This window comes from Leptopilina heterotoma, unplaced genomic scaffold, assembly GCF_015476425.1.
Source record: "Leptopilina heterotoma isolate Lh14 unplaced genomic scaffold, ASM1547642v1 Lhet_18, whole genome shotgun sequence".
Lineage (NCBI taxonomy): Eukaryota > Metazoa > Arthropoda > Insecta > Hymenoptera > Figitidae > Leptopilina > Leptopilina heterotoma.
Window position 1 is genome coordinate 2719673 of NW_025110896.1, and position 21824 is coordinate 2741496.

The 21824-nt window shown below is 22.3% G+C and overlaps 1 protein-coding gene across 6 annotated transcripts in view; it reads left to right on the forward strand.

Moving 5' to 3' along the window:
* Positions 1-21824, forward strand: part of LOC122499928 (UNC93-like protein) — a 100442-nt gene that overhangs the window by 65958 nt on the left and 12660 nt on the right. For 4 of the 6 annotated variants that reach the window (XM_043608524.1, XR_006301406.1, XR_006301407.1 and 1 more), the window contains one exon: positions 20822-21278. In XM_043608524.1, coding sequence (XP_043464459.1) covers positions 21019-21278 — 260 coding nt within the window. In that variant the 5' untranslated portion in view covers positions 20822-21018. Of the gene's footprint in view, positions 1-5574; positions 5700-14828; positions 14892-20821; positions 21279-21824 lie in introns of those variants that run through there. The other 2 variants (XM_043608523.1, XM_043608522.1) reach the window with 2 other exon arrangements.

Below are 21824 nucleotides of genomic sequence, written 5' to 3' on the forward strand. Positions count from 1 at the left end.
AACGCAAATTGGCGGCATATTTTCAAATAATGGAAGGGAATGGATTTCAAAAATTTCGCTCACCTTCAATTCTCGAGGTGAAGTTTGTATTTTTATTTTTATTTCTTTTTTTTTGTGCGCCTCTTCTCTGATAGAAAATTTCTCTCAATTTTGTGAATTTTTTAAAGTGAATGAAAGAATTGTGAAAAAATATTCTGAATCTTCTGTTTGTAATTCTTTTCCTAAGAGAGTTATTTTTGAAAAAAAAATTGTGCTATTATTTATAAACTTAGTTTTATTATTAAAGTTTGAAAATAGACAATTAAGTATTCTCCATAGAAATATTGTAACTTTTTTTCTTTACGAATAATAGTTAAGAAAAAAATTTTTTCAATCACTTTTAGCGTGAATCACATTTTGTAGGCAGAGTTTCACAACTTTTTGAAAAGAAATTCTATTTTTCTCGGGGATTCATATTTTGCGATCTTCTTTTTATATTATATATCTGAGAGCGCAGAAAAGTGTTCTATTACATCATTTTTTGAAAAAGCACGTTATAAAATCTATCTTTATGAACATCGACATAGACAGTTTTTTGGAAAATAAAAATAATAACACCTCTATTTCCACGATGAAATGTCAAAAAATGAGAGAAAAATATTAACTATGTTTAGACGTGACTTTTCCTTAGAAAAATATTCTGCGAGAAAAATATATATTGAGGTAGGTAATATAAAGACGGAAAATCGAGAGATGATGATGAGTTGAGTGAATGGACATATATTGAAAGGATAATAACATTGAGGAAAGGAAAATCTTATTCTACACGGAAAAGTTTTTGGGCGAGCAGACGTCTCTCACTCGCCTCCCACAGAAAAGGTTTTCTGCTTTCTCTCTAAAGAGAGCTCTGATGCCCCACAAGAGAGCTCTGACGCCCCACAGTAGGAAAGCAGCAGTCTCTGTGGGTGAAATGAGCTACCAAAATGGGGCTGTCACTTTACCATAGGTACTGGTCACTCAGCGCCACCACAACAGGTACAGCGACTCGCCCAAGAACTTTTCCGTGTACTTATCACAAAAGAAAAATTGAGAATCGTACTTTTTGAAAAAATAACTTTCGATTCTCAATTTACATTCATTTTTTATCATCCAACTAATATAAGAATAACAAATGTTAATAAGTTACGTAAAAAATAAATTATTCTTTTCTTGAAAGAAGTAATAATAATATGAAAGAATTAAAATTATTATTAATTACGTTAAATTAATAATTTTAAATATTTTATTAAATTTTTACATATTTATTTTTATTACATTCTTTTTTTTTAATTATTTTTTTATTTATAAAAATAAATAGAAAAATAAATAAATACATTACTTTAATTTTATCCAAAAATTAATTAATTATATATAAATAATTAATACACATTTATTGTATTTTTATATTTACATTTTTCGACATACTAATGAAAATAGGCATTAAATTCAAAAACGTTTGTTAAAATTATCATTTTATTTTATAACGATTGTTACATAAACATCTGGAACAAACATTCAGCGAGGAAAAGCTACAAATTTCGAACAATTTCAGGTGTGTTTTATTACAACATTACAGTAAAAGTGTATTCAAGTCGTGACCAATAAAATCTCAGCAAAGGTTTTATAAACCTTGTTTGACATTTTAAATACAGCTGCTTTATGTAGTTGTAAAACCAACAACTTCCATTCTATAAAAAAAAATTGACTAGAATACTCATTCGTATATAGATAAAAAAGAAAATATTTTTCCACAAAGTGAAATTTTTAATACAATTAATTATATAAAAAATTAAAACTATTTTAAAGCTCAAATGAAGAAAATTTCTTTTTGTAGAAATAAAAAAAATTTATATATATTCATTATTGGAAAAATATTTATTCCCAGTTCACGAAGAAAATATTGAGAAGAGGAAAAAATAAAAAAAGTAAAAATAATTATATAATACAAACAAATAAAATTAATAAATAAAATAAAAAATAATTGAAAAAAGAAAGAAAAAAATTTATATCATCATTATTAGAAAAATCTTTTCAGTTCAAGAAGGAAATATTTAGGAAATATTGATAAAAAAAAGAATATTGGCAAAAATAAAAGAAGTAAAAATATAAAATATAAACAAGTAAAATTAATAAACAAAAGAAAAAAATAATTGAAGAAAGAAAGAAAAAAATTTATATAATCATTATTAGAAAAATATTTTCAGTTCAAGAAGAAAATATTGAGAAGAAAAAAAAATAAAAAAGTAGGAATATAAAAAATAAGTAAACAAAATTGAAAAATAAAATAATGATATGAATAAAAATAGAAATAGAAAAAAGTAAAAAAAAATTAATGTATTCATTATCAGAAAAATATTTTCTGTTCAAGAAGAAAATATTGAGAAAATATTGAAAAGGGAAAAAAATAGTAAGAGAAGTAAAAATATAGAAAATAAGTAAATAATATTAGTAAATAAATTAAAACATTGATATTTATTCATTTAGAAAAATATTTTGATTTCGAGAAGTAAATTAAGAAAATGAGTAGGAAAAAAATAGCAGCAAAAGTATAAGAAATAAATAAATAAAATAAACAAAAATAGAAATGGAATAAAGAAATGAAAAAATTTATATATTCATTATTAAAGAAATATTTTCAATTCAAGAAGAAAATATTGAAAAGGGAAAAAAATAAAAAAGAATTAAGAATATAAAAAATAAGTAAACAAAATTAATAAATAAAAATAGAAATAGAAAGAAATAAAAAAATTTATGTATTCATTATTAGAAAAATATTTGTAGTTCAAAAAGAAAATATTGAGAAACTATTGAGAAGAGGAAAAAATAGTAAAAAGAAGTAAAAATTTAAAAAGAAAGTAAATAAAATTAGTAAATAAATTTAAAAAATAATTTTAAAAAATTGATATTTATTCATTTAGAAAAATATTTTGATTTCGAGAAGTAAATTCAGAAAATAAGTAGGAAAAATAATAAGCAAAAATAGAAATGGAAATAAATAAGAAAATTTATATATTCATTATTAGAAAAATATTTTCAGTTCAAGAAGAAAATATTGAGAAAATATTGTGAAGGGAGAGAAAAATTTCAAGAATTTCTATTTTCAATAAAATTTGTTTGTTTCCCTTGTTTTTGAAATTTCCATGTTCTTGAAAATAGGTAAGTAGATCAATTATTTAAAAGCACTATTAGGCTTAAGTGTCCTTAAATGTCCAATTAACAGGTAAATTATCAATCGTATTTGGTTTCATTTAAACTCGAATACGCGTGGCTTTCTCTCTCTCTCTCTCTCTCTCTCTCTCACTTTGTACAAAAGCAACTGATGGATTTCACGCTTTAGCGCATTTTCAAGAACTGGGTTATTAGATAGCTGTTTATTGGTTGAACCAAAGCTGCTGTGCACTCCAATCTCATGTTATCACGCTTCACATGTAAATGTGTTAATACCCTTTTACGATTCACGCAATATTCACCCTCTTAGTTTATTTTTAACAAAAATTTTTTTATTTTTAATAAAAAAAAAATTTTTTTAAATGCCACTTGGCAATTTTTACGATTTTAGAACAAAAAAGTATTCTATACTTATTTTATAAATTTTTTTTGCATTTGGAAAAAATAGATAATCTCTTTCTTTTTTTATTATTGAAATATTTGTGTGAGATTATTAGGCACGCTCTCCCTCGTCTCTCCTGGAAAGAGAGACATATATTGTTCTAATAAAGAGCTTATATAAAAGTGGTTCATTCAGATAGTGTGCGTTCAGCTTTTTTTTTTTTTTTTTGCTTCAGCCTGCTACGGCTTGTCATTCGAGAAAAATGTCACGACCCGTTTCTAAGACTTGAGTTTGACGATAGCGGTTTATTATGTGAAAAGTGGGTTTCTATAAGATTGGATTTCTATTTGAATAATATTGAATAATTTCAGGGCAAAAAAAGAATGTCATCGGAAACGAAATCTTTCAGTTCAGTTGGAGACTATTCAGCGTGTCACAGTTTGACTTCTGCAAAATTGTTTAATAAAATATATTATAGAAAATATGATAAGAAAATATAATAGAAAAAATATTGAAAATATTGAAAATAATAAATAATAAATATTATCAATTTAATACAATGTCGATAAGAGAGAAAAATATTTATGAAATATTGCTTAAGAGTATTTATTAAATAACATTAAAAGTATTTGTTGAATATTATTAAAAATGTTTATTAAATATTATTATGATTAATTATAAATAAAGCAGCAACAATTCACGGCTAACTTCTTAATACCTTTATTAAATAAAATTAGCGTATTTTAAAAATAATAGACTTTAAGAATTTTCTAGTTTAAATTTTTGTTAAAAACACTAAAAAAAAATTTAATTTTGGAGAAATTACAAATAATTGCAAAAATTCAATTATTAAAAAAGAAATTCTTCTTATAAAATTCAACTTTGTTCAAAATTTAAAAAAATTCTCGTAAAAATACCAATTATCTTTATAAATAACAAAATTCTTTTCCGAAGTTCAATTATTTTCATAAGTGTCAAAAAATTCTATTCCTAATTTCAATTATTTCCAAAAAATTTATAATTTCAATGATTTTCAAAATCTATTTTAATAAAATTTCCCAAAAAGAATTCAATTATTTTTAAAAAAATTTAATAGAGTTGTATGCAATCATTTAATTATTTTGATAAATAATAAAATTTTTTTAAGGACTTCAATTATTATTTTCATAAAAAATAATTTAAAATTCTAGAAAATAATAATTGAATTAAAATGCTAAAAATAATTTTGATGAAGTTATAGTAACAATATTCTTATAATATAAAATAATAATTTTATCTCTCGATCATTCTGATGATTTCTATTTTTCATTACAATTTTGAATTAATTATAAAATAAAAATAATTATAACATAATAATATAATATACAAATCTATCTAAAGTTAACAAAAAACAAAAGTATAAACAAAAGACAAGTTCAGAGGGTGAAGGACAGAAAAAGTGAATGAATGAAAGAACATTCAAATTATTATAGGTAATTAATTAATAATTATATTAAAATTTATTTTTTTTATTTATATTAAATTGTTTAAAGAATATTTATTACGAATATTGAATTAGTAAAATAATTAATAAATTAGTATTAAATTAGTAAATCATTAAAGAATATTTATTATGAAAAGTTGATGAAGAGCGTGAGGAAAGAGCGCACCAATAAAAAAAAGGTAGCGGGATTGATGCGTCTCGGGAGGGGAGCGCGCCTATAAATGCGAAAAGTAGAGAACATTTAATATTTATTTATATATAATATTATTAAACAAATTATATTTAATAATATTATAATTATAATAATATAATTATTCATATGAATATTTATTAATTATTACTGAAAATTTTTATTGAGGACATTTATTATTTTTCGCTTGTGTCTTTCATAAGTTATTATTCCCTTAAGTTACGCCCATTGCTCTTGGTAAAAGTTTACAGCACCACAGGTAGCGATTTTCAAAAATCCCCACTCTGCTTCTTCCCGGCCGGCGACCCTCTTCATTACCTCACTTCGTTATTCGTACTCAGCGGGAAAACATCTCAAGAAAACACAGGAAAATAATTTTCATCATTGTAATAGTCATCGTGACTGTAAAAGGGATAGTAAAGAAGAAAATGGAAGACTTGACGAAATATCATTAGGAAGTGAGTAATAAATTTATAATAAGAATTTTTTAAAAGTGATAAGAATATAAAAATTTAAAAATAAAAATAATTTACGATAAAAGAATATTTTGTGTGCTGTGGTATTAAGAAGAGTGAGGGAAGAAAAGTACGAGAGTGGGGAGAGCGTTATACTTTCTCTATGTTCTCTTCTTCTCGCACTCACAGGTGCGCTCCCCTCCCGAGGCGCATCATCCCCACTACCTTTCTTCTGATTGGTGCGCTCTTTCTTCTCGCTCTCTCTCTCAACTTTTCGTAATAAATATTCTTTAATGATTTACTAATTTAATATTTGTAATGAATATTCTTTAAACAATTTAAATAAATCTTGAACATTTCTTTTTAATTCAGTACTGTTGAATAATTATTTTTTAACAATAATTTACAAATCCTAATAAAATAATATAAATATTTGTTAAAAATTTACTAATTCAACATCAGTAATAAATATTCTTTAATAATTTACTAATTCAATATTAGTAGTAAATATTTTTTAATGATTTACTAATTTAGTATTAGTAATAAATATTTTTCAGCAGTTTTTTTATTATTAAATTAGGGACCATTCAAGTATTACGTAAGCATTTAAGGGGGAGGGGGGGGGTCTAGCTATTGCTTATTTCCATTAGAAAAAAGTCTTACGATGGTGGAGGGGGGGGGGGGGTCTAAAAACCTCAAAAATATGCTTACGTAATACTTGAATGGCCCCTTAATTAATAAATTAAATTTTTTTATTTATTTTAATTATTATTAGACGAATATCAAGAATTGTAACAATGAAATGAATTTTATGGTTATTCAATCAAGAGGGCAATTTATAAAAAAAATAGTTTATTTATTTGACTGGAATGAGTTTTAGTTTCCGGTATGAATAATACTTGACTGAAAATGGTGATGCATAGGTGTTTCTAACGACCTCTTTTTCTTTGACGAAGAATTCCATCAAGTTCGCAAGCTTCAAACTCCTACAGGACCTTGTTCGTTAAGGGTTTGTGAGAACTAAAGTTAGTAAAGGTCATAATGACATTGAGCTTTGCCAACAAGTTCTTGTCACTTCCACTTAAGAATCAATTTAAAATTAGTTTCAAACTCCTGTTTTTTTTACAAAATTGAAGTATTTTACTCAACTAACGAATTTTTCCAAAGTTTACAGTTTGTATAAATTTTTCTATTTATTTCCTCAGAATCGAAATAATAGAACAAATTTTTGTATTATTTACCCTGTTTTCTTTACACTTCATTTATTTCTACATTTTTTTACTTGGTTTTTTTTATTTCTGTATTATAATTTTTTTTCTATTTGACTTATTTATTTTTGTATATTTTTTTTTTCTATTTAATTTATTTATTTCTATATAATTTTTTGCTATTTAATTTTTTCATTTTTATATAATTTTTTTCAAAGAATATTTAATATTCTTCCATATTCTTAATATATTTGTTAATTAACAAATATATTAAGAATATGGAAAAATATTATTATTACTAACGTTATTGTTAATAGAATACAATTATTAATCCGGAGAATAATGAATAATAATAATACAAAAACGATTAATAGGAAAGTATTACCACTGAATAATAATGTTGGTAATTATATTGAATGAATGCTCGCCAAAACTACATTGATCATAATTTTCATTGAAGCGAAATTCATGCTTGTCATTAATTATTTCAGAAACACTATTAATTATTTACCTAAAACGTAGTTAAATGAGATTTTGATTATAAAGGTATTGTGATGAGAGATAATTTATGCCAATGAATGACAGTTTTAATAATGAAATCCACACTGAGCAAATTTAATTATTAACTCATAATGCATTTTTTCTCAACGAATTCCAGAAGAGGAGAAAAATTTTTCCACCATAAAGATCAAAGTGAATAAAATTTTAAAAATTTTCAAACAAAATATTTAACATTATTTATTATTTTCATTTTAATTCTGCAATCACATTTTTTCATTTCACAAAAAGACAAAGGGATTGGAAAAAATATTTTTCATTTAATGCAAATAAATTTTTAATTAAAAAGAATATTTCAATATAAATAAATTTTGAAAAATGGTGGAAATAAATTTTTAATTAAAAATAAAAAGATGATAGAAAATTATTGTAAATTAATTATCGACTACTATGAATAAATTTTTAATTAATAAAAGGAATTTTTGCAATTGAAAGAAATAAATTTTCAATTTGTGCAAATAAATTTCCAATCGAAAATATAAAGATAGAAAATTATTATAAATAAATTATCAACTGATATGAATAAATTTTTAATTAATATAAATAAATCCAGAAGAGGAGAAAAATTTTTCCTCCATGAAAATCAAAGTGAATAAAATTTTTTTAATTTTAAAACAAAATATTTAACATTATTTATTATTTTTATTTTAATTCTACAACCACATTTTTTCATTTCTCAAAAAGACAAAGGGATTGAAAAAATATTTTTCATTCAATGTAAATAAATATTTAATTAAACAGAATATTTCAATTAATATAAATATAAATTTTGAAATGGTGGAAATAAATTTTTAATTAAAAATAAAAAGATGATAGAAAATTATTGTAAATTAATTATCGACTACTATGAATAAATTTTTAATTAATAAAAGGAATTTTTGCAATTGAAAGAAATAAATTTTCAATTTGTGCAAATAAATTTCCAATCGAAAATATAAAGATAGAAAATTATTATAAATAAATTATCAACTGATATGAATAAATTTTTAATTAATATAAATAAATCCAGAAGAGGAGAAAAATTTTTCCTCCATGAAAATCAAAGTGAATAAAATTTTTTTAATTTTAAAACAAAATATTTAACATTATTTATTATTTTTATTTTAATTCTACAACCACATTTTTTCATTTCTCAAAAAGACAAAGGGATTGAAAAAATATTTTTCATTCAATGTAAATAAATATTTAATTAAAAAGAATATTTCAATTAATATAAATATAAATTTTGAAATGGTGGAAATAAATTTTTAATTAAAAATAAAAAGATGATAAAAAATTATTGTAAACTAATTATCGACTACTATGAATAAATTTTTAATTAATAAAAAGAATTTTCAATTAATATAAATAAATTTTCGATTGAGAATACAAAAAAAGAAGGAAAATACCTTTATCTAAAGTGAAGAAAAATGAAGACAAAATACTTTAATTATTTTGAATTCGTGATTTATCAAATGGATCAGTATATTGTCATTGGGTGAAGGGGAAAAAATAAATTGCCTGTGCTTTTCTTCTTTATCTGTCTTTATATAAATTTGTTTTGTTGATCAATACACACATTTAATTGAAGTAAATAATGCATTGTAAGCAAATTCGCACTTAGATATAGGGGAACATAGTCTAGGTCGGCCACCTTTTTGACTTTTGTTTATAACTTTTTTTTAAAAATGAATTTGGACAATTGAAGTATATGGTTGGAAAGTCCTGTTTAATAGGAACATTTTTTCTGTACAAAGTAAATTGACAGGTTTAAAAATGAAAAAGTTATAAAGATTTAAAAAAAAAAAAATTTGTAGTCCAGGTTGGCCATTACAGTCAAGGTCGGCCATGTTTAAAATTCAAAGGGCATTAATCGTTAAAAACTAAAATAACATGTTTGGAGTTACGGAAAATTGATTCTTTATTGTTTACAGTTTGTAACTTAATGAAATAACAAAATAATAACAATAAACAATTTAAAAAAATAAATATAAATAAAAAAAAGTTTTGCACTAAAATATTAATAAAATTAAATAAAAATATTAATAAGATGATCAATTATATTATGAGTTATACAGAATTGCAGTTTTTGCAAATGAAGTAGCTCGTCCTCAACTTTGCGCATTTTAAACACATAGTGGCCGACCTTGACAGTAAGTAACATTACCGAATTGTTGTAACCATAAAGAAATACGTTTCGGGATTCGATTTTTTACTTTGTTTTCCTTTCAACCATGAGTCCCACAAATTTTCTGCATACTTGCCTTGACGATTCAATTTGTTTTTTATCTTTTATTAATGGTTTTTCACATTATGCACAAAACTTTTTTTGAGCTTTTTTTGTACCGACGTCACAGAAAACACAATTTTCGATTTTCCGAAAATGTAATTGAACAAAAAGTTAGGTTTCACTAAGACAAGCTTCGACAAAAATGCGCGTAGGTGGCGCTAGTGAACTTGACAAAAAAACGCGAGTGGCCTACCTAGACAGTAGGCCAACCTTGACTACATTCCCCTATAATCTAATCTTCACTTAGCCCTTTAGGTAGACCTAAATCGTATTATTCTCAGATTAAATTCCCTTTCGATCTTAATTGGAAATCACTATCGCGTCACATTAATGTTAAATGCCGCCCTGCTAAATTTCAAGGATATTAGATATTTTCCTTTTAATTTATACTGTAACATCGCGCCTTTATTATGAAGTCCCGTGTTATAAGTCATTACTGTGACAAAAGAAATAATGCTAATTTTTCGCGATGAGAAAAATAAAATATTAAGTATCAAATTTCTAATATGATATTCTTGTCAAAAAAAAAAAATATGTCTCGTCTTATGATTATTAAACGAGTTATATTATCAAATGAATTTATTCATGAGGTTCATATTGTTACTTATTTAAAAGTAAATCTTCCTTTTTTTAAGCCAGTGTAGCGTGTGATGTATTTTTTTAATACTGCTTTCTTGTCAGCAAGAGATTCGTATTTTAATTTCTTTTAAGGATGCAAAAGTTTTTTTAAAAGAATTTCTGTATTTTGGAAAAGTGAAAATTTTTTTCAACATTTTGAATAAAATGATTGTTATAACTAAGACAAAACTTATATTTTAACATAATTTAATTAAAATTATATTGACCCTCTGTCTATTTAGTTGAATTTTATTTTAAATAAATAATAATATATTTGTTGTCTAAAAAAATTTTTATGGAGAATTATACTTCGTTTGTTTCTAAATTATTAATGAATTAATTAGCTATAATTAAGGGTATGTGGAATCAGCCAACTTCAATTAATACATGTATTAATATTCCCACCGGTTTTCTAAAAAAATATTTAATAAATCTTGACAAAATATAAGAAAAATAATATTTTATTTATTGAGGCATGGATCTCTAGTCCAATTAATACAAAAATTTGCTTTTAAATATTATTTTTCATTTAATAAAAAGTTTGATATTTTTTGAGAAAAAAAGACAATCATTCTTTCATTCATTCACTTTTTCTGTCCCTCACACTCTGAAGTTGTCTTTTGTTTATACTTTTGTTTTTTGTTATCTTTAGATAGATAGTATATAATATTATTATGTTATGATTATTTTTATTTTATAATTAATTCAAAATTGTAATAACAAATAGAAATAATCAGAATTTTTTCACTTCTTTTCATTAAAAGACTAAAATTTTGTTAAATAATATGTTTTTTCAAATTGAAATTATGCAGATTTTTGTTCTTTACTTCTAAGCAACATTAGAAAATTGTTAAACAACTGTGATTAAGAAATAGAAAATTAATTTATTTTCCATTATATTTCTTTATGAATCACAATTTTTTTTAACGAAATTATTATTTTGTTTTAGAAAAAGAAGAAAAATATTTGCACAATTCCTATTTTTAATCTTATTTTTGGAACAGGATTTTCCACAGGAATTAAGATATTCAAAAATTTCAAATTCAAACATTTTTTTAAATTAAACAACTTAAAAAAGTATTGTTATAAAACATGAAGATATCGATTGCTCCGAGTCGAAGACTCGGAGTGATCGATTTCTTCATGTTTTCTAATAAATGAAAGATGACCGAAAGATAAAATCATTATTTTATATTATAAGAATTTTGTTACTGTAACATCATCAAAATTATTTTCATCATTTTAATTCAATTACTATTTTCTAGAATCTTAAATTATTTTTTATGAAAATAATAATTAAAATCCTTAAAAAAATTTTATTATTTATCAAAATAATTAAATGTTTGCATACAACTCTATTACATTTTTTTAAAAATAATTGGATTCTTTTTGGGAAATTTTATTAAAATAATAGATATTGAAAATCATTGAAATTAGAAAAATTTTTGAAAATAATTGAAATTAGGACAAGAATTTTTTTGACATTTATGAAAATAATTGAACTTTTGAGAAGAATTTTGTTATTTATAAAGATAATTGGGATTTTTAGGAGATTTTTTTTCAAATTTTGAACACAGTTGAATTTTATAAGAAAAATTTTATTTTTTTTAGAATTCCTGGGAACAGTTTTAACTTTCTTAAATAATTGAATTGCTTCCAACTCTCTAAATCTGAATATGTGAAAATTCACATATTTGTACGTTATAAGTCGTCTTCTCGATCAATAAGTGCATATACACTTATAATAAGTGAAATTTCACTCAGAATAAGTGAAAAATTCACTTATTTATAAGTGTATATGCACTTATTGATCGAGAGGACGACTTATAACGTACAATAAGTGAAATTTCACATATTCAGATTTAGAGAGAAGAATTTTATTTTTTACGAAAATAATTTCATTGTTTCAAAGATTTTTGACAATAATTGTATTTCTAGGAAGAGTGTTACACATTTTATAAAAATAATTGTTTTCTATGATCAATTTTATTATAATTTTTCAAAATCATAAAGCATTTTAAAAAATAATTAAATTCTTGAGAAAAATTTTATTATTTATGAAAATAATTGAATTGTATAGGAAAATTTTATTAAAATTGCAATTTTTTTTAACTAAATCTAGTAAAGAATTTTGTCAACATTTTTTTAAATAATAGCGTTTTTAAAAGAATTTTATTTAAATTTTTTGAAATAATTGAATTATTGAGAAGAAATTTTTAAAAAATTGGTAAGTAATTGAATTCTTGTGAAATTTTTATTAAAATTTGTTTTAAATATTTGAATTCTTTTTGGGAAATTTCCTAGATATTGAAAATCCTTGAATTGAGGAAAATAATTTTTGAAAATATTTTAAATTTTGTAAAAGAATTTTATTAAAATATTTGAAAATAATTGAATTTCAGAGAAGAATTTCATTATTTATAAAGATAATTAAAATTTTGACAAGAATTTTTTTCTTAATTTTTGAACATAATTGAATTATTGTGAGAAGAATTTTATTACTTTTGAAAATAATTATTGAATTTCTGAAATTATTTGTAATTTCTCTTAATAGGGGCTGTCCATAAATTACGTAACACGTTTAGGGGGGAGGGGGGGGTTCGAGAAAATGTTATCATATGTTACATGGGAGGGGGGGGTCAATCATCATTGTTACGTAATATTTATAAGGAACTTAATCTCTTTATAATGGATATATTTTTGAAAAGCTGTCCCTTGCCGCCACTTCAATATAAGTAAAAATCGAATCATTTCGCGAACCGATTCTTGGGAATAATATACAATTTTTATTGTTAAAAAATCAATGTTATATTTTTGGTTGTTCAGTATGATTAATAAAATTATTCCTCTAAATGTTTTTATATTTAACTTAATTTTGTATTGCTATTGTACGATATAAATACTAAAAATAACAGTAATAAACAAATTTGTTTCGAAAAACGTTAGTAAAAAATATTTTTAAAAATTACGTAACATTGATAAGGAGGGGGGGGGGTGTAAAACGATTTTGTTACAACTTGTTACATAGGGGGAGGGGGGGTTCAAAATTTCACTAAAAACGTGTTACGTAATTTATGGACGGTCCCTTAAATTGAATTTTTTTTGTGTTTTCAACAAAAATTTGAATTAAAAAATTTTAAATTCTATTATTTTTAAAATTGCTAATTTTATTTAAAAAAGGAAGTAAGAATTTAGCTGCGCGAATTGTTGCTAGTTATTATTATTATTATACTAATTAAATTATTATTATTATTGTTTCTAAATTATATGTCAAATAGAATTATTAATATAAATATAATGTAAATATTGAAGTATTTTATTATCAAATAACAGAACGAATGCGTATGAGTGACGAGTTGAAAGGGGGCCTAAACTAATTTAAGAGGTCAGTCTGTAATCTATCGCTAAAGTGCAAGGACGTGTCTCAATTGAATAAATATTAATTAAATGAATGGCAAATCAACTTTTAATATATTTATTATAATTTTAATTCATATAAATAAACATAATTATGATATAATTATAATGTAATTAGTAAAAACACTTCTTACTTATTATTATTATTATTATTTATTATACAATTATTGTAAACATTTTTTTTGTTTAACGAGAGAACTAGGAAATCTCCTAATTATCAGATAAAGATTCAGCTAAACTTAGTTTAGCTATCTGAATATTTTTTCTAATCGCAAGAAAACATATAAAAAATTTAATTCAAACATTTATCTGTCTTCTTCTTATCTCTTATCAAACACCTATCTTTAAAACTGTGTAAAAATTAACAAGAATTATAAAACATTTTTTTTATTGATAAAAATAGTGAAATGTTTTTCAAAAGTATACTAAGAGGGTAATTATTGAAATTATTATTTTAATTATTATTTATATATTTTTTAAATTAATAATTAAGTATTAATAATTTAAATCTTTCTAAATCATATATGTATGCAAAATAGAAACGGAAATTGATAATAATATTCATTGTTTAGAAATGTGGAATTTAAAAATGTAACACCTGTCAATCATTAATTCTATGAGGGACAACTCATTGCTGTGCATTGATATATTGATGAAAGATTTGAAACGACATGGACGTATATTACATTATACGTCTGTGTATCATTGGCATTATATGTACGCTTAACGTCCTACTAAGCAAATATTTAATCAGTGGAAAAATTTTTTAATTAACTTAATATTAGTTGAAGTTAATATTATTGCAGTAATGTAGAAATGTAAATATATATATTCACATTTCATATTTATTAACTTCGACTAATATTAAGTTTATTAAAAAAACTATTTTTATTATGCAATATAAAATACAAATAGGAAAAAATTACCTGTGCATATTGTAATTATATTAAGAGGATAAATATTGAGAGTCTGATTGGAGAACTTGAAAGAACCTCGAGATATATATGTGAAAGCACGTGGAGGGGAATAAACATATGATCTCTACAGTCCCAATATTTATGTATAATCAGTTTGTCGTTAGTTGTCTATAGATGACGATTATAGTGATTTTCATCATGTAAAAATGTAAGTTTAGTGAATTTTTCTTCATATTTTTTTTTAAATAAGAAATTTATACAGAATTTTGCTTGTTTATTTTATAATTACATTTTTTCAAACAACTTGGTATTATTTATAAAATAAATAATTTTTATTTATTTTATTATATGTTTAAATATAAAATAATAAAACGAATAGTAAGAAAAGTAATTTTTTTTCTTTTTTTTTTTTTTTTGCTTTTTGTATTTATTTTATTACATGGTTTAACTTTTGTATAAACGGAAAATTTTTGTATACGAATATTAAATAAATATAATAAAAAAAACATTAAAATTTGCTTCTCAAGTATAAACAGTTGTTTTCTTGATTAAAAAATTTATTTATAATAATCGATTATTTTGTAATATACATAATAGTAATAAATAGTTTAAACAAATACTATTTTACAATAACACTTTAATTAAATAAATAAATACTATTATTCTTTTTACTATTAAATTTTATTTACTTTTTTTATTCTTTTTATTACATGAATAAATAAAAATAAATAATTATTGCTTTGTAATAAAATTGTAATTAAATAAATGATACTAATAATAAAATAATAATTACAATATTTTAATAATAACTGCAGTAATATTAATAAGTCTTGAGTCTTTTTTATTACAAATCAAAAAACAGTTTGAGCAAAGATTAACCATAATTTGTTTTATTAACAATTATTACAATTAAATTATTTGTTATTTAAATTTAAATTTGCAATTTTCGTAAAAAATTAAAAGTTAAAATTGTTTTTTGAAAATAAAATTTACAAATTAAACAAACCCAGGACTAACATCCTTGACTTTAAATGAAATTCAAGACAAGTTTTAAAACACTTTTCTAGACAAAATCTAGTTATGTTAATTAAAAATGTGACTCAATGTTGTCTTTAAAATGCAGCGGAAATACATGAAACTTTCATGAACTAAAATTGTTTTTGTAACATCTTCTTTTTCGTTTTTTTAAATTTCTTTTTTCGTTCTTTTTCATTTCTTTTTTTTTAACATTTTTTATTTACTTAAAAACAAAATAATAGTTTTTTTCATTTATTAATTTATGTGATTTTATTTATTTTTTAAACATATTTTTTATTTATTTAAAAATATAATATTTTATATTGTTTATTTATTATTTACATTTTTTGGTTATTTTATTATTCATATCACATTTTCTCGTTTTTATATAATTTATACATTCTCATTTACATTGTTTATATGTTTATAAATACTGAAGCAATAAATAATGGAAAAAAATAATAGTAACTTTGTAACAGACAAGGGAGATAAACATTTTTTTTAAATAAATGATTAATAACAATAATTATAAATGACAGCTACATTAATAATTATATGAACAATGCGCGTATATATTGATATTTCTTCCGGAAATAGAAATTTTTGTCTCATGAATTATATGTTCAAGAGAACAAAACATTGGTTTTTTTTTAATTTCAAGGTAAAAACAAGGCTAAATTGACTTTTAGATTTTGATGCGAAAAAAAACGAGGAAATAAAATTGATTAGAAGCACGAGGATGACAAAGTTCTGGGGAAAGCTTTGTGTATTGATGAAGTTTGGGAGGAATATTTTAGAGTCCTTTGCTTTACAAAATGATTGATCGCCATGTAATTAATAACGTCTCCTAATGGACCAATTATTTCCACTATTAATTAAAATTCCCTCTTACTGTTTGAACGAGAAAATTTGTCCTTTTCTCCGCAAGAAAATTTGTACACACATATATATAACTTTAATATATTTCCAATTCAAAGTGACTTACAAATACCATTAATCTAATTAATAAATAATTTTATTTCGAAAACATAATTTATATTTAGGATTAAAATAAATTTTTATCATTTATTCAAAAGTTTGTAAATATTTTTCTTTGTACAAATAATTTTGTCTGCTTTTCTTTATATCTTTTATAACTTTTTTGAATAAAAAAAGAACTTTAGGAAGGTGATTTAATTAAAAAGATATATCTTTTAAATAAATATTATTATTATTATATTATTATTATTATATAATATCTTTTAAATATCTCTTAAAATCTATAGATTTTATCAACTAATTTACCATGATTTTAATTAAAAAGAATTTTTTTTTATATTTAATTTACTGATGAAAATAAAAGATTGAAAAAAAATCTCATTTTGGTATTTTTTTTCTCTTCTTTGATGCTTTGGGAAATTAAATATTTATATTTTGAGTATTTTATTAATAGCTAAGTAAATTGAAGTAATAATTTTTGCTTGTGACTTTACCCCAGTTTCGTCATCTTTAAATATCATGTTTGTCGGTGAAAGAGGCACTTGAAAGGCGAGAGAAGTTGAACCCTCATCCCAATTGACAGGGAAGCTGTTTTAGCAATGTTCTCTAAAAGTTTTTCCATGTCAATGTGAAGTACTGCGTGAAAATTTTATCGCTTACTATTTGTGAATTTCACCCTAAATGTTGCGTATTACCCAAAATTTATTGTCCCGTCAAGTCCTTTGACTGAATAGTTCAATAAATCCTCTGAGTTAAAAGTTTCCTCAATATATATTGTAATTTTTTATTTAATTTGTTTATATATTTTTTATCTATTATTGTGTATTTTTATCTATTATTTTGTATTTTTATTTATTAGGTGTTTATTTTTATTTATTATTGTTTATTTTTACCTTTTATCTATTTTTTAATTATTTTGTGTCTTATTTTATTTGTTTATTTATTATATTTTTTTCATTTGTTTATTTATTTTATTTTTATTTTTTTATTTATTCATTCATATTTTTTGATTAGTATTTTAATATTCTTTTTTTCTTATTTATTTTATTTTTTTATTTATTTATTCATATTTTTTTAATTAGTTTAAAAATTTTTTTTTTCTTCAGTTAGTTTTATTTATTTACTTTGTTAAACTTCTTTACGTACTTTAGTTTATTTTTTTATTTCTCTATTTGAGATCGTTTATTTTCGTTTTATTTATTTATTTACATTCGTATTTTTTATTTATTTCCATTCGTATTTTTTATTTATTTCTTTCTTTACTTTTGTAAATTTGATTACATCTTCATTCACTATTTTCTATTTTTATTTACGTTTTTATTTACCTTCGTTCATTTACATCTATTTATCCCATTTTTTTTTCTATATTTACCTGTAAACCGAGTTAAAAAAATCTGAACTTTATTTACACTTTTTATTGAAACGAATAATTCTTACTTTCTAAATGTTCGATACATGCATTTGAAATGTGTAAATGGCCTTGAAGATAAAATACAACTCATTTTATCCTTTCATGACGTGTCACTATTTGATTTTCAAACACAGAATAGTTATTTGAAAATTGTATTAAATTATTAATATATAATATTTATACAATATTATTTGATATTTATTTTAATATTTATTTTAATATTTAACGTTTGTTAATTTTTCTTATTTACATAGTACTTTCATTTTTTTTATTTTCAATTTTTCCATTATCGATTGGAGAGAAATTTATATTTGTAATATATTTTACACCATAATGTAACCTCAAGTTGTTTCATAAATAATTTCTTTCTCCATGAATTTAACTCGTATTTTAATACTATATTAAGTAATAAAAATATAATAGAGTGATGAAAGGTGTACTAACACTTTATGAGACGTGGGAGTAGAAAAATTTTATGCTCTAATTAAAAAATTTCTTGAGTGCCTCATGACACTTTTGAAACTATCTGTTTTGCAATACCCTTGTTAAAAGAAAGTCCTCTAAACTGAACTTTAATTTAATGAAAATTAACTGGAAAATTTTTCAAAGTATTATAAACATGGTTGAGTGTAAGAAAAAATATGATACTTCAAAATAAACAGTTTTAAACTTTTAATTACAAATTTTAATTAATACTTTGATAGAATCATTAATGGGCGAATACAAATTAATGTAGTGTTTTAATTTTAAATTTTAATTTTAAATTAAAATTTTAAATTGAAATATTATATTATTATTATTTATTTTAATTTTTTAAAAAATACCTTTTTTGGGGAGTTTTAAGTAGAAAATGTCGACTTGGTCAGACAGGAGTTATTTTTCAGTGGAAAAGGGTATTTTAACTGGCGAGACTGTTTTAAGTAGAGAAAGATATTCTAGTCAGTTATTTTTCTGTTGAAAGAACTTTTTTAGGTACTTTAAAGCGAAAAAAGTCTGTTTCTGTGCGACGAGTTTTTTTTAATTTCAAGACAACAGCGAAAAACAAGAATAGAAAAATATACGAAAATTATTTTTTTGTGCTTTTCAATAGAAACAATCGTACAAGTCAGAAAAATTCTTTTTTAGTTGATAATAATTTATTTTCTTATTTTTAAGTAGAAAAAGTTACTACAGCCAGACAATACTTAGTTTTTAAATAGAAAATTATCGTTTTTTTTATTTTTAAGTAGAAAAATTCGTCGTAGTCAGACAATATTTTTAGGTATTGAATAGAAAATTATTTTCTTGTTGTTTGTAAGTAGAAAAAATAGCTTATGACAGACAAACATTTTTTGCAATACAATTTTTTAAGTAGAAAAACTCATTTATATTTTTTTTATTTATGAGTAGAAAAAGTCATTGTGGTCAGACAGTATTTATTTTTAAATAAAATATTATTTTTCTTTATTAATTGTGAGCAATAAAACAAATATTTTTTAGTGAAATTCATTCTCTGTTATTTTTAAGTGGAAAAAGGATTTGCTGATAGATAAAACTGATTTTTTAAATAGAAAAGTTTTCTTGTGTACTTTTCAGTCGAAACAGTCGTACAAGTTAGACAAAATCTTTTTTAGTTGGTAATAATTTATTTTCTTATTTTTAAGTAGAAAAAGTTACTACAGCCAGACAATACTTAGTTTTTAAATAGAAAATTATCGTTTTTTTTTATTTTTAAGTAGAAAAATTCGTCGTAGTCAGACAATATTTTTAGGTATTGAATAGAAAATTATTTTCTTGTTGTTTGTAAGTAGAAAAAATAGCTTATGACAGACAAACATTTTTTGCAATACAATTTTTTAAGTAGAAAAACTCATTTATATTTTTTTTATTTATGAGTAGAAAAAGTCATTGTGGTCAGACAGTATTTATTTTTAAATAAAATATTATTTTTCTTTATTAATTGTGAGCAATAAAACAAATATTTTTTAGTGAAATTCATTCTCTGTTATTTTTAAGTGGAAAAAGGATTTGCTGATAGATAAAACTGATTTTTTAAATAGAAAAGTTTTCTTGTGTACTTTTCAGTCGAAACAGTCGTACAAGTTAGACAAATTCTTTTTTAGTTGGTAATAATTTATTTTCTTCTTTTTAAGTAGAAAAAGTTACTGTAGTCAGACAATATTTATTTTTTGAAATAGAAAATTATATTTTTTATTTATAAGTAGAAAAAGTCGTTGTAGTCAGACAATACTTAATTATTAAATACAAAATTATTTTCTTGTTGTTTGTAAGTAGAAGAATTCGTTTAAGTCAGACAAATTCTTTTTTAGTTGATAATAATTTATTTTCTTCTTTTTAAGTAGAAAAAGTTTTTGTAGCCAGACGTTACTTATATTTTAAATACAAAATTATCTTTTTTTAATTTTTAAGTAGAAAAAGTCGTTGTAGTCAGACAATATTTATTGGATAGAAAATTATTTTTGTAAGTAAATAGAAAAATTCGTTTAAGTCTGACAAACATTTCTTGTAATAAAATTTGTTCCGTAGAAAAGCTCATTTATTTTTTTTTATTTATAAGTAGAAAAAGTCATTGTAGTCAGACAGTATTTATTTTTAAATAAAATATTATTTTTTTTACCCTTTTTTCGAGAAAATCTTAAAACAAAACTACTTTCTTCTGTTAATTTTAAGTAGAAAAACTCATTTAAGTCAGACAGTATTTTTTAATTAAAAAATTATTTTTCTGATTTCAGATTTCAGTCACAATGGAAATGAAGAATAATTATTATAATTCAACAATAATGTGACAACAAGAAGAAGAAAACAAACAAGAATATTCATTTGACGACATTAAAAAAATTGAAACAGAAATAAATTTTCTTTGATAATAAAATAATTATTAAAATTAAAGAAAAAAATAACTAGAAACATATGAAAAATAATATAAAAGATGACTGTCGATAAAATTGATACATCACGACAATTTGTCAAAGTTGAAGGTAGAGATTTCGAACCATCGGAAAAATGGAGAATATTAAAAAATATTTTAATGATCGGATTTGCATTCATGATACACTTCACTGCCTTTATGGGGGCGAGTAACCTTCAAAGCTCGATCAATGCAGATGAATCTTTAGGGACATTCACTTTAGCTTCCATTTATGGCAGCCTTATTTTCAGCAATATTTTCCTGCCAGTGGTTCTAATAAGGTAAAGTGATATTAAAAAATTTATTTTGCAAAATTTTCCTTTTTATTTTTTACTTTGTTTCGAAAATTTATTCAAACGGATTATTCTTAATGGGGTAATATTTTAGTGACACCAGGATAGTTACTAATTTGAGTAGCTTATTTTCTGTCTGTCTAAGTAGAAATTCTCGAAAATCAATCATCTGTGAGATAATTTATTTTTTGAATAGAAATTATTTTTTTGTAATTGATTTCTAAACGTATTTTTTGGGATTAACGAAAAAACCACTATAAACATAATTAAATAATAAAAAATTATTTTAATGGTCTTTAATTTTTTTTTGGTCTTAAAATAAATTTTTTCACTAAATAAATTAATATTCAAATGCACAGGAAATATCGAAATCTAATGAAAATTCAGATCAAAAAGTTAATAAAATAGAAAAGAAAAACAATTATAGGACAAGAACAAAAAAAGAAGTTGAACAAATGAAATAAAGAAATTGGGGTTTTATTGATATTTTTATTATAATCAAACAATAATTCAAAAAGTAGATGAAGATGAAAG